The 14,830-nt window shown below is 43.0% G+C and overlaps 1 protein-coding gene across 10 annotated transcripts in view; it reads right to left on the bottom strand.

Annotated features, from left to right (window-relative positions):
• LOC140731965 (F-actin-monooxygenase mical1-like) overlaps positions 1-14,830 on the bottom strand; it is a 257,596-nt gene that overhangs the window by 23,862 nt on the left and 218,904 nt on the right. For all 10 annotated transcript variants that reach the window (XM_073053995.1, XM_073054003.1, XM_073054001.1 and 7 more), the window contains one exon: positions 3,949-4,052. In XM_073053995.1, the coding sequence (XP_072910096.1) occupies positions 3,949-4,052 (104 nt within the window). The remainder of the gene's footprint in view (positions 1-3,948; positions 4,053-14,830) is intronic.

Below are 14,830 nucleotides of genomic sequence, written 5' to 3' on the forward strand. Positions count from 1 at the left end.
AAGCCACTTCATCAAGCTCCTATGAGGCTGCAAAGGATGCTTCTCAGGCTACAGAGGTACACTCTCACAGTCACTTATACGCCAGGAAAAGAACTGCACATCACTGATGCTTTGAGCCTTTACCTCAAAGAGCAAAAGGAAGAGTTGCTAGGAAGAGAGCTGGAGGTCAACTGGGTTACACCTCAGCTACCTATTTCTGAGGAGAAGTTGAACATGTTCAGGAAAGCGACTGCAGAAGATCCTGAAATGCAAATGCTAAGAGACATTACAATGAATGGATGGCCAACAGAAAGAAAAGATGTTCCAAAAGAAATACAGAAATACTGGACATTTAAAGAGGAAATTAGCTATGCATCAGGACTAATGTTCAAAGCAGCAAAACTCATAGTACCAAATCAAATGAGACAGGAAATGCTCAACAGAATTCATGAGTCACACCTGGTGATAGTGAAATGTAAAGAAAGAGCAAGGGACATTCTCTATCGGCCAGGTATGTCAACTCAGATAGAGGACATTGTGTCTCAGTGTGCTGTTTGTAATTAAAATAAAAACAGCAATCCAAGAGAGCCTTTGCTTCCCCATCCACTACCAGGAAGACCATAGGAGAAGCTTGGCACAGATCTCTTTCGCTACAATGGTGCAGAATATCTGCTTTGTGTGGACTACTATTCAAAATATCCGGAAATCACCAAGTTAAGTGACACGTCCAGTCAAGGTGTCATTACCGCAATGAAGTCGACATTTGCAAGACATGGTATTCCAGATATTGTCGTCAGTGGCAATGGTCCACAATATGCCAGTGGTGAGTCTAGAGAGTTTTCAGAAAGCTGGGAATTTCAACATGTTACTTCCAATCCTGGGCACGCTCATGGACAAGCAGAGAGATCTGTACAAACTGTCAAGAACATGCTCAAGAAGGCACAAAGCAGCAACGGTGACCCGTACATTGCTCTGCTTGAATACCACAACACACCGTTTGAGGGTGTGGGGTTCTCTCCTGCACAGCTGTTGATGGGACGTCGTCTGAAGTCCAAGCTGCCAACATCCACAACTCTACTGACTCCTGAAAGTAATGCTCAACTACATGACAAGCTAAAGTACAAGCAAATAAAGCAAAAGAGCTCCTATGACAGACATACAAGACAGTTACCAGATCTGCATATAGGTGAAAATGTCAGAATACAGAGAGGAGACACTTGGCAGCCAGCTGTGGTTGTGAACAGGCATCAGCAACCAAGATCCTTCATAGTTCGCACGCCGGATGGAAGAGTCTACAGGAGGATCAGGAAGCATCTGCTGAAGACAGGTGAGAGGGTGTTTCCACGTACAGATACACAGGACATTTCCACGGATACAGACATGGAAACAACACCAAGAGTGAGGGGCGTGACGGAACCCCACAACACAATGACGGTGAAAATTCGGCGCAGACAGACCGAGGTGGAAATGCAGACACAGAGGTTACTCGAGAGACTGACTCTGAAGGACAAGCACAGTCACAGTTCTATCGCACAAGGTCTGGGAGACAAGTCAAACTTCCAGCTAGATACAGAGACTAGATCTACCTACAGTTTCGCACAGTTTGAGACAAAATCACACGTTATAAGTTCCAAGGTGTGAAATAAAAGGTTTATTAGTCTATGTTAGTAAAAGAAAATATACTGCTGTTAATATTGTAAGATACAATGTAGAATACAGTATAAGAAGTTAAGATTTTTATTAGTTTATGTCATGGCTGTTGTAATGTTAGAAAGTCATACCTAGAGGCACTGTTTTGGTAATTCACAGCATTGTAAAAAAAAACTTGAGAAGGGGGATGTAATGTATTATGTGAGTATTCGTAGGTCAGAGTGTGTATGATGTCAGAACGCGGGGGTTTTGTAAAATGGAAGTCTGGTGAATAAACGTGTGTGTTTAATACTGTGGTGTCCGAGTCACATTAACGCTACAATCGGTATCTGTAAGTCTGTGACTGTTAAGGCTAAAGAACAGTATGGATAGATTTGATAACCAGTCACAAAGCTTCTGTAGTCAGTTATCCCTAATCAGGCCCTACTCCAAATACTCATATATCTAGTCCCTTAGAATACCATCCAAAAATTTACCCACTATTGACATCAGACTCACCAGCCTATAAATTTCCAGCTTATACTTAGAGTCTTTCTTGAAGAATGGAACATTAGTTATCTTCCAATCCTTGGGCACCTCACCTGAGTATGTCTTAAATACCTTTGCCGCCCTGTAAAGACTGAACTGGCCTCCCATGTGGTCTGAGGGGTCACCTTGTCAAGCCCTGGGTACATTTCCACCCTAATTTTCCTCAAGATAGAAAGTACCTCCTCTTCTGTAATCTGTTTATGGTCCATGACCTCACTGGTGTTTTGCCTCAGGTCTATAGACTGCACGTCTTCCAAGTAGATACAGTACTGTGCGTTGCTCTTAGGCACTTTCACTAGTTAGGGTGCCTATGACTTTTGCACAGCACTGTATTTGTCAACGTGGAGCAGAGAGAGTGTTTGTAAATCTGGCAGGAGTAAAGAACATTGGGAATGGTAAGGGTGGAATGCCGCTGGAGGGGTGAGGGACAGGTGGCAGAGGAGTGCCAGGGGTGGGGGGGGGGGGGCACAGGTACAAACTCAGCCCTTAGACACCAGGTAAAGACACTTGATTCCAAACAATTGGTTAGTTGATCATTACAGAATGTCTCTCTGGTGCTTTTCACTTCCATCCCTTGCTCATCCCCCTTTCTCAACCGTGATTCCCCTCTCCCTGCTCCTTCCCACTCTCAGTCCACAACAGAGATCCATATCGGAATCAGGTTTACTGTGACATTTGTGGGGTTTTTTTGCAGCAGCAGCAGCAGGACAGTGCAATACATAAAATTACTACAGAACTCTGCAAAAGTCCTAGGCATCCTAGCTATATATGTGTGCCTAATACTTTTGCACAATACTGTACAAATACAAGTTATCCATTTCAGATCTCCCCCATCTCTTTCAGCTCCACGCAGGGATGATTCTCAAATGGAGCAATTTCGTCCCTCTCTATCCTTTTATTCATAATATATCTGTAGAAGCCCCTGGGATTCAGCGTACAAGGTTAATTGGAGTATTCTCAGCAGTATAAAGGAACAGAGGGATCTTGGGGTTCACATCCACAGATCACTTAATGGTGCCATGCGAGTTAGTAAGATAGTTAAGGATATCTTTATCAAATCAGGGAACTGAGTTAAATAGCCACAAGGTAATGTTGCAGCTCTACCAAACTCTTGTTAGACCATTCTTAGAGTATTAATTTGGGATCTAGTTGCCCTGTTATAAGAAGGATATGGAAACTTTAGAGAACGTGCAGAGGAGATTAACCAGGATGCTGCTTCGATTAGACAGGAAAGTCTGAGTGAACTAGGGCTTTTCTCTTTGAAGTGAGGAGGATGAGAGGAGATTTAACAGAGGTGTATAATATGATAAGAATCATAGATAAAGAGGACCTTTTCCCAGGTGGCAATGGCTAATATGAGAGGACATACTTTTAAGGTGATTGGAAGAAATCTAGGAGGGATCTCAGAACTTTTTTTTTAATAAGTGCATGGAACACACTGCCAGAGGGTAGAGGTAGAGGCAGATAGATTAGGCAGATTGAAAGGACTCTTAGATAGGCACATGGATGAAAATAAAATGGAGGGCTATGCAGGAGGGAAATGTTAGTTTGATCTTGGAGTAGGTTAAAAGGTCGGCACAACAGTGTGGGCTGACGTACCTGTACTGTGTTGCACTGTCATATGTTATATGTTTTAAACTGTGATGACTTTAGAAAAGAGGTTGGCAGAATCATTTGTCACTTCTTCAAAAAGAGCTTAAGTAAAAATTACTCCTTATACAGATAGTTTAGATGAAAAAAAAAGTCTCCATCATAACCCCCATGCCTCTGTCAGGAATCATTTATACTCACAGCTTTGAGTGGTGGCTCAGGGCAGTAATCTGATTCATCTTCACTTAAAGACTCCTCTTCGTCTTCATCCAGTTCCTCATCATCATCCAAGCTGCAAGATTTCACTAGATAAAGAAATACACAATTTGCAGAGTAAGTACCTTGGCTCTTGTGTGAGGGATGAGTACAATAGATTTTGGGAGCCAGTGTCTGACTGTGAGAGTTGAAGGATGATAACCCGTTGTTCACTGCTTGTGGCAGGTATGAAAATACAGCAAAGGGAAGTCACATGCAAGTTTTATAACCGATAACACACTCTTCAGCTCACTTTCCTATCTAAACTGTAGTAGCTAGACTTCTAACAACTTTATTATTCCAGAAGTAATTAGAACTGATGTGGCAATTGGATGCACAGATTCCTGAGGATATCCAGGGTTATTCTACATTTAGCAGTTCTCAACTGTTATTCAGAACCATCCATAAACTTGTTCTTGTCTGTGTACCATCCTGAAGTCCCAGAGCAATCTGAAAGCACTGTAATAATTTGTCTCTCCACTCTCATGATCCCTCTCTCCTTCTCCTCCATTACACAAACATGCAATTCTGCAAGATGGCACCAGTGAATCACAGCGACATCCCAAAGAAGGGTCTCCGCCAGAAATGTTGACTATACTCTTTTCCATTGATGTTGCCTGGCCTGCTGAGTTCCTCCAACATTTTGTGTCTGTTGCAGGTATTAGTACAAGCTGAGTTTGTTATGGAAGCTAGCCAAATTCCCCTTGCACAGTTTCTGAGTTTCTTTGCCAACTGTCACAAAAGTCGTAGAATGCTGGCTCATTTCTTAGGTGCTAGGGATGCATAAATGAATGATGGGCTTAGCCTCACAAAATGTGACTGCCTGAATCAACACATGTATATCTTGAACAGGCATAACCCTGACATACCAACATTACCAGACCAGTAAACATTTAATCCTGCTCATGCATAAACACTCATTCATAACATGATGTGGCAGTGCTTGCTGAAATCAATATTGGCAGCCTTTTGGAGGCCAATGCCTTGCCAGTACGCCACAGCCTGTCCTCTTTAACAAGGAGAAAAAAACAAAAAGCTAACATTTAAAATCACAACTTTCAAATGTCTCCAAGCACTTAATCAAGGAAGTGCTTAGGAAGTGTGGTTAGTATTGGAATGTAGAAAACACAACAGTGCACAAGATCCCATGGATAATAATCTGCTAATGGCCCAACAATCTTTTCAGCAACAGTGTTGGAATAACACTCAGCAGGCCAGGCAGCATCTGTGCAAAGGGGAACAGGGATGGAATTTCAGGTCAGAGATCCTTCAGCAGATCCTCAACCTGAAACATTAACACCATTTCTCTTTCTCTGCCTACTGAACGACAAATAGCAAGGAGGCATGTAGAATAACATTCATGGATAGGCAAGGTATAGACTGGGATATAGGAAAATGGGGGCAGTTTAGATCAGCATCTGGGTCAGCACAGGGATTTGGGCTGAAGGGCCTGTTTCCACACAGTAGGATTCTCTGCTGGTCAACGAATCGTGCACCCACTCATACTATTAAAGATAAGAGATTCTGCAGATGCTGGAAATCTAGAGCAACATGCACAAAATGCTGGAGGAACTCTGTACATCATGCAGCATCTATGGAAATGAATAAACATCCAACGTTTCAGTCCGAGACACTTCATCAGGACGGGAAAGGAAGGGAACAGAAACCAGAATAAGAACATAGAACATAGAACAGTACAGCACAGAACAGGAACAGACCCTTCGGCCCACAATGTTGGGTCAAACCAGCTAAAAAGTAAGTCAAAACCACCCAGAAAAACTAATCCTCCCTGTCTACACGATGTCCTTATCCCTCCATCTTCCTCAAATTCACGTGCCAGTCTAAAGGCAGGAGGGATTTATACTCTCCACATTCCCGTTCCCATCGGTTCCTTCCAGCAATGAATATGCAATTTATAAGTACTTTATATTGTCACATGTACGAGGTAGCAAAAAGTTTGTCTTGTGTACAGATGAATTCATTACATAAGGGTTTAAAATAAAGTTTACAGAAGTGCGTTTACACTCTAGAGGCAATTTACAGTGAACAATTAACCTACCACTCTTGGAGACGTGGGAGGAGCCCAGAGCACCTGGAGGAAACCCGAGCAGTCATGAGGGAAATATGAATCTGTACAATGGTGTCCAGGGTCAAAGCTGGGTTGCTGGAGTTGTGAGACAGCAAATCTGCTAACTCTACCACCCCACTCCCCAAGTGCCTCCAACGTTGTGTTTTTATTGCAGATTTTCAGTAACTGCAGACTTTTCTTTTTATTTTCAATGATGCTGGGAATGGATGTCCTGGAAACATCTCACAGGTCAAGCAAGCATCATTTATAATGAGCCAAATAGAGACAATGGGAAGTAAATGACCAGATCAGAGATAAATGCATTTTAAAGTGCTTGGAAAAGATGGAAACAGAAAACAAAAGGGCTATGAAAGTGCAAGAGACAGGAAAGTTTAAAAAACCAAATAGGTTGCACTGGAAGGCCAAAGAATGTGATAATGGAACAAATAAACAAATATCCACCCAGAGGAGGTGTTAATGAAGAACACACAATCATTATCAGACAACACAAAAGAAGACTCTGAATCACAAACGGACAAGGAAATCACAGAGGGAGTGACCCTCGCGGAAGCAGAAAGCGTAGAGGGAAGGGGAGAGGCAAAGGTGCGTCTGGTGCTAGGACCCCAGGAAGATGACAGAAGCTATGCAGAACAATGTGCTGAAGCTGGAGGCCTACAGGGTTGCAGGCAGGGACAAGAGGAACTCCACCCCAGTTAAGGCAGTAGGATGATGGGGTGAGCGTGAATGTACGGGAAATGGAAGAGATGCAGGTGAGGACAGCATCAATGGTGGAGAAAGGGAAATTCTGTTCTTTGAAGAAAGAGGACATCTCTGATGTCCTGGAAAGGAAAGGCTCATCCTGGGAACAGATGTGGTGGAGATAACGGAACTGAGAAAAGAGGATAGCACTTTTACAGGAAACAGGGTGAGAAGAGTTACTGCATAGTCAAGATAGCCGTGGTGATTAGTAGGCTTATAAGATATATCAGTAGACAGTTTGTCTCCTGATATGGAGACAAGAAAGACTGAGAAAGCGGAGAGAGCCTTCTGAAGTGGACCAAGTGAATTTAAGGGCAGGGAGGAAGTCAGAGGCAAAGTTGATGAAATTGACGAGCTCAGCATGGGTGCACGAAACAGCACCAACTTAGTCGTTAATGTAGCACAAGAGCTGGGGACCCTTCCTGATGAAGGGTCTCGGCCCAAAACATTTCTCACGGATGCTGCCTGACCTGCTGAGTTCTTCCAGCGTTGTGTACGTATTGTCCTGCGTTTTATGCTTGGCACTGAACCACAATCAATTCTGGATGTTTCACAAACTGGGAATAAAGTGATTCTAATCACATATACCACCCTGTGTGAAAAACTTGACTTTCAGATTTCCTTTAAATCTTTCCTCTCCCAAACTAGTTTTAGATTCCAATTCCATATGAAAAGGCCTGTGCTTATCAACCCTATCTGTGAGCCTCATAATTTGATAAAGCTCCTCAGCTTCTTGTATGGAACAAACCCACCCTACGGAATTGCTTCCTAGACCTATGCTGAGTTCATTAAGTTCATCAGCTTTGCCTCCAACTCCCACCCTGTCCTCAAATTTACATGGTCATCTCTGACACCTCTCTCTATTCTCGTCTCTCTCTGTCTCTGTTATATACAATACACTGATATCTTTTCCAAACCCAGTGACTCGCAGTTATCTTGACCAAACCTCGTCACACTCTTTTACTTGTAACTGTGCTCCAGTTTCCCTTCTCTCAAATTCTTCATCTCCTCCACAACAGTTCTCAGGATGAGGCTTTCCATTCTAGGATAGAAATGAAACCCTTTGGTAATGTAGCCATCCTTAGCTGGTTTGTAGCCGGCTCAAAGGAGCAGCTCTACTTCGGGGCACCATCGCTAAATGCAGTACTATTACAGTTCAGGGCCTCAGAGTTCAGAGTTCAACTCCGGTGCCATCTCCAAGGAGTTGTACGATCTCCCCGTGATCGCATGAGTTTCCTCTGGGTGCTCCAGTTTCCTTCCACAGTCATTATTAATTATCCATGATTAGTGTTAAATTGGTGGGTTGATGGGCAGTAGGGCTCATTGGGCACAAAGGGTCTGTTCCATTCTGTAGAACTAAATAAATAATACAATGGGGTTTCCCTTCAACCACTATCAATGCTGCCCTCACCTGCATCTCCTACATCTTCCTGCACATCTAACCTCACCCCGTCCTCCCAATGTCATAACAGAGATAGGGTTCCACTTGACTTTACCTACCACCCCGAGCCTGTATCCAGCACGTCATTCTCTGTAATGTCTGCCATTTCCAATGGCAATATTTCACACTGTTCCCCATCCCCTGTGCATCACTCTCTGAGATTCCCCTGTCCACTCATCCCTCCCCACTGATTTCCCTCCTAATACTTATCCCTGTGAGTATGACAAGTGCCTCTACACCTCTACCCTTTTCAAGGCCCCAAACAATCCTCCCAGGTGAGGCAACACTTCATGTGCGAGTCTACTGTATCTAGTGCAGCCTCCTTTACATTAGAGAGACCTGAGGCAGATTGGAGACCGCTTCATTGAGCACCATTATCGTGTCTGCTGCCAAAGGTGGCATTTTAATTTGATTTTCCATTCCCGTACTGACTAATGGCCTCTTCTCCTGCCATGAAGAAACCAACCCCAGGTTGGAGGAGCAGCACCTCAAATTCCAGTCCAAACTGATGACACGAGAATTAATTTCTCTAACTTCCAGTAACTACACCCCTCCTCCCTTCTCTCTTTTCCATCCCCCATTCCAGGGATGACGTGGTGGAGATGCGTCTCTACCAAAGGAGGTGTAAGGCAGTCCTTCCCTCTGCTCACCTGCAGGTCACCCTTGGGCAAGGTGTACCACCTGCTTAGCCCCCGATCAAGGCCACATAAAGTCAGGGGAGCAGGTGGTGCATATTTCAAGTCCTGGTTATGTGACCACTGACCCTAGGCAGACAATCTCTTACGAGTATTGATAATGGCTGAGATCATCCTTCTTGTATAAGACACTGCTCAGAAAAAGGCAATGGTAAACCATTTCAGTAGGAAACTTTTCCAAGTACAATCATAGTCAAAGATCACGATTGCCTATGTCATACAACACGTTACAAAACCACCCCTTCCTTTCCAGTCCTCTTGGCCTGAAATGTTTACCTGACCTGATGATTTCCTCCAGAATTTTGTGTGTGTTGATCAAAACATCCAGCATCTGAAGAATCTTATGCCTACCCAGCCTCTCCTTGTCATAAAAGCCCACTATATGGATGACATCCTTGTGAATCTGTACATCTAGTACTACCACAACCCTCCTAAAATGAGGTGGCCAGAACTGCACACAATATTCCAAATCTGGCCAAATCAATGACATACAGTGGCAACAAGATGTCCCAGCTCTTACATTGAATCCACCTAACTAAGAATTCAAGCTAAATGCTGCTTCAGGGTCAGTTTCACTAAAGCAATTTTGTTCCTTGTTTCCAAAACACCTTGAATCACATCTGGTCTAACTTTTTAAACCAGCCCATCATACACTCCCTTGTCAAAAGCCTGGCTAAATTCCACATATACCACTTCTCTATCACCATCTTCAATAATTTTCTTCATAAACTCTTCAAATTCAGATTTGTGATGCTCAATTTCCCATGCACACCATTATACCCGTTACTCCCAATCAGTCCCTGTCCTTTCTAACGATCAGAATACTATGTCCAGAGGGCTTTAAAATACCGAGACAGAAGAGGAGGTGAGTTCCACAGGCCACAATAGAACAGTGTAGGAGTACAGTGAGAGGTTGACTGGAATGATTCTGGACTAAATGGAGATGCTGCACACAGTATCAACACCCACAGTATTAGAAGCAGAAGCTTCCAGTAAGAAGCACAGATGCAGCTGCTTCTATAGAGCCAACCAAATGTGTTATTGTATTTTTTTAAACATGTGTTTTACAGCTGCAAGGCCCTGCTAAACACTGGAAACTTGAAATATGCATATCTACCCCATCAGCAAGTTGCTCATTGGCAAGGAAACCGAAGAAACTGGACTTGGTGTGGACCATGTTGCTGCCTGTTACAGAGAGGCACCAAAGTTGGTGTCCAACTGATCACCTTAGTCACTTTTCTTGTGATTGCAAGACCCTGTTTGACATTACTGCAAGTCCGATTCACTGGTTTATTTACAGATGTCAGGGGAGCCACATGGCCTTGGTTGTTGCGGTGTCACCTGGTTACAGCCACCCAGGAGGAAGATGTTGGAGTCAGTATGGCACAGCTTCCAATCTGAAATCAGTGCTGCCCCCTGTGTTCACTCAGCAGAAGACAAGCCATATTGTGTTCGACTGCAGACTGCTGTAACATTCATGGAGTCAGGGACTTGGACTATTTTTTTTTGTGTGATTGTATTTTACTGTTAAGTGTTTTCTACCTTTCATGTGCCTTGTGCTGTATGACTGTTGGTACTGGGTTTTGCACCTTTGCCGTAGAGTAACACTGTTTCATTTGGCTGTTTTCATGGGTGTTCATGTATGGTTCAATGACAATTAAACTTGAACTTGAATAGAAAGAAATATTTAAACAGCAAGAAATACAGGTAAGTTGTTTCTTCACCTGGAAGGCATATTTAGGAATTTGTTTGGTGTGAAAGGAGGAGATGAAAGAAAACACTGCATTTTCTTCACTTGCAAGGGATGGTAGAGCAAAAGTAATGGGCATTGGTGAAACTGGAGGAGTGAACCCAGAGGGCACGGTCTCTTTAGAGTGCTCACTGGGGAGGGAATGCATCACACTGGATATGCCAAAATGTGCAGGCAAGAAAACCTTTCCTGGTCGTGGGAGTGAAGTGAACGTTTGTGGTGGAGATGCAACAGACATGGTCAATTGTCCATGATGATGGAGGAGAGTACTTGTGACAAGAATGGAAGAGACATAACTATTTCCTTCAGTATCCATTCCCCTTCCAAGATAGTGTCCTTTTATCATCTCCCTTCACTTCAGTCCCCTACCACTTATGGTTCCTGGCTTCCCACATTACACAAGTGGAATATCTCATCAGCCAAAATAAAAACATACAGCCTTCCAGACATTGATTGATTCTATTTACACCACCTCTAAACTAACCTTCAATTTCTTTCTTTATGCCATTACCACATTCTCTCACTTTTGAGAAGTGAACTTCTCCACCTATCACTCTATTGCAAAACATTCATTTCATTCCCTTCTCCTGTTCTATGAATCTTGTATTGTACTAATCCAAATTAGTAGCAATGCCCCTTTTGCTGAATAAGTGAAAGGGCTGGGTGAATCTGTCCAAGGTTCTCTTTTGTTGGTGACAATTATCTTTGCCCACAAGCTGGAATTCGCCCACTTTTGGTGAGTTAATTATAAAGAAACATCACTCCAGTAGCAACTCAGCTGGACAAGCAGCATCTGTGAAGGCAGAAGGACTGAGACTCTACATCAGAACTCATTGGGTTCCTCCAGCAGTTTGACTCTTTGCTTCAGACCCTAGCATCTACAGTCTCTGGTTTCTTGTCTCTAAACGTGTGCTGTGCTGCATGCTAACACCTATTCCAATCTCCTTCAATATTAGGGTACCATTGCATTCAAGGGTTCCATTGCATCTTGAGCATGATTCACTTGCTTAAAAAGGAACCTGCATTTGTTGCCTTGTGCTATACTGATTGCAGGAGAAAAGGTTATCGTGAAGGGGAAAGATAAAAGGGACATGCGTGGCTACCCAGTATAAGGTGCAATACAGTGATTAAGCTCCATGCCATTGGGAATACGTGCTGATCAGGGCTGGCAGATATCGCAGCATTTTACATTGCGGTACAAGTGACAGGAGTATTGTAAATATGAGAAAAATAACCTGGATAGAGACTGTGAGATAAACATATGTCCCTTTGCCAGTTTGCTGCAGATTATTTTGGTCAAAGAGAAGGGAGGTGATAGGTTGCACTGTAATTTCAACTTCACTTGCCCCATCATTGAAATGTTTCACAACCTGTGGACTTGCTTTCAAGGATTCTTTATCTCATGTCTCATGTTTGCAATATTTATTCCTGATATATTTAATACTACTCTTTCTTTCTTTTTGTATTTATACAGGATAGTTTGTTATCTTTTGCCCAAGTTGTTGCAGTCTTTCATTGATTCTATTATGGAATTACTGCCCGTCAGAGCATGAACCTCAGTGCAATGATCGCTGCTGATGCTGTATTAGTCAATCCCACAGTAGGTGTGCTATATCAGATGCAATTTCCCCATGGAGAAATTGCCATTTCTGCTCCAAATCAGTGTCAAATGGATGACAGAGTAATGCAACCACTGCTTCACAGCTCCCATAATCTGGGTCCAATCCTGACTTCCAACACTGCCTAGGGAGTTTGCACATTCTTCTTGTGATTTCCCTGGGTGTCCGGTTTCCTCTTGTCGAGTTGGTGGGTTAATTGGTCACTGTAACTTGCCCTGTGCGTGGGGGGGGGGGGGGGGGTTGGGGGAGGGGTGATAGGAGTGCGATGGGTTGGGTTTGGGCTAAGATTAGTATAAAAAGCGGGTGCTTAATGATTGGTGTGGCTTGGGTGGGCTGAAAGCCTCATTCCATGCTAAATGACTCTAAATGGACTCCGAGGAAAGTATGTATGTGGATCTTGGAAATTGGTGGACTAAGGATTGGTTATGATCAAATGGCCAGAAAATACACATCACTGGGAGTCATGTATGTATTTGGGCAGAATATTGGATAGTGTTCAAGGGCACCACAGCACAGTATGAATGTCAGAGAAAATGCATAATGATCTAAATAAACTGACATAAATCTTAAGAATTAGAATTCCTCATGTAGGATTTATTGAATGCTAGAAAGGGAGATTACTATCCAAGAAAACCACAGGCTCCAGCCCATGTACAGCTCTATCATCAACCCCAAGTGTGAGCTCTCTGGATATTGTCTGGGTCTATGGCACAGCTGTCTGGGCCTGGTCTTTATTAGTGAACTTTACTCCTGTTGGCTGTGAGAGGTCCGTGGACTGTGAACTCCAGGGCTAAAAGCCTTAGTACAAGTCTGCTGGGTGTCAGCTCTCCAGATGCTAGCTTCATGCACTGGATCTCTCCAAGTGTGAGCTGTGTGGAATACCACATCTCTTGGTGCCTGGGTAGTGGGAACCATCTCCCTTCCTGCCACCACTTCTGCAGATGACAGCACTGCTGGTGTTAGCTGTTTGGCTGTAAACTCCATGAGTGACAGGTGTGTGAGCGTGAGCTCTGGTAGTGCTTGTGCTATGCTTGGCAGTGAGCACCTGCTTGAGCTTTCCAGGTACAAGCACGAGTGTCCACGTGAATGATAATGCTAGAGGCAACTTAAATAATGTGAATGGAAATCTGCATAACACAATTCATACAGACTGATACTGCTGGTTGAAAATATTTTAGGACATTATGGGAAGAGAACAACGAGGATTGGATTATATCAGTGACCTAATCTGATAATACTAAATTATATGACTGGAAACATTAACTCCATTTGTCTCTCGACAGATGTAGTCTAACCTCCTGAGTATTTCTAATCTATTTTTGTTCTTATTTCAGGTTTACAGAACCTGCAGGTATTTGTTTTCATGTACTAAAATTACTATTCTTTCTATATGATAGTAATATAGACCATTAAACTAGCAGTTATGTCAATTTGGAACTGATGAATTATGATGGATCTTAAAGTAATGGCATAACAGAAACAAGGTAAACTTATTTAAAGGGATATTTTAATGTAGATACTTAAAGTGAATGAGGTGATAAGTTCTACAGAAGGGAGTTAAAGGAATTATGTACCTTCCAGATGCAGGAGACTTTCCAGATGCAAGGTAAAGATTAAATGTTTTGCTCAATAAAAAATATAAATTGCAGATACAGAGCAAGTATTGAAGGACTGTTTATTTGAAAGAGAGTACCTTGAAGCTGAAAACTGTTCCCTGAGAAAATCCATAAATTTGGGAAGTTCCTAAGTTATGGATCTTTAGAAGATGGGAGTACATAAGTGGTATTAAATGGTATCCATGTCATTATACTGAAATATACAATGCAGTGTGCACAAAGGTCAGAGTTTATATACTGTAAATATTGTGTGTTGCAACTGATCCTGATTGAGATCTGCTGAACAATGTGCATCAAACTCATCAATGTATATGGATTCTCCAGCTAAACTGTCTTAGAGGATCAAACAATGTATTAAATGATTGATCTATCTGTGGCATCTGACATTAACGTTACTCCTGCTTGAGGAGCAAGTTGTGAAATATCCTTCAAGTGTTCTCTGGGGGGGGGGGGGGGGGACTGTGTTCTGGGTGGCCTCTCTCTGAGGTACAAGTCGATGTCCAGCTTACTGAATCCATGCCCTCTGTGTCACAGCTTTCCAAGATGCGTCTCTTTGGTTTCTGCCATCTTTCGGGTCCATTTCCCTGATGTACAAGACTCTGCTGCGGTGTTTGTTTGAGGCACAACTCTTTGTGCGCCATTTCTTCGTTTAAGGCATGGCACTCTGGGTGCTAGCTTTCTCCAGTGTAGCAAGAAGGTATGTTGTGTAAGTTCTCTGGGGAGACCATATGGTCGCCAACTGAACATACATAGTGGAGGTTAATCTTACTTGCACATATCCTTGTGTTTCTGAAAATTGCATGTTAGAAAAGTGGACGTGAGTCACGATTCTTTTCGCATCTTACCAGATATCTACAGAACCTTATTTGGAGATTGTTAT

Source organism: Hemitrygon akajei, chromosome 8 (assembly GCF_048418815.1).
Source record: "Hemitrygon akajei chromosome 8, sHemAka1.3, whole genome shotgun sequence".
Lineage (NCBI taxonomy): Eukaryota > Metazoa > Chordata > Chondrichthyes > Myliobatiformes > Dasyatidae > Hemitrygon > Hemitrygon akajei.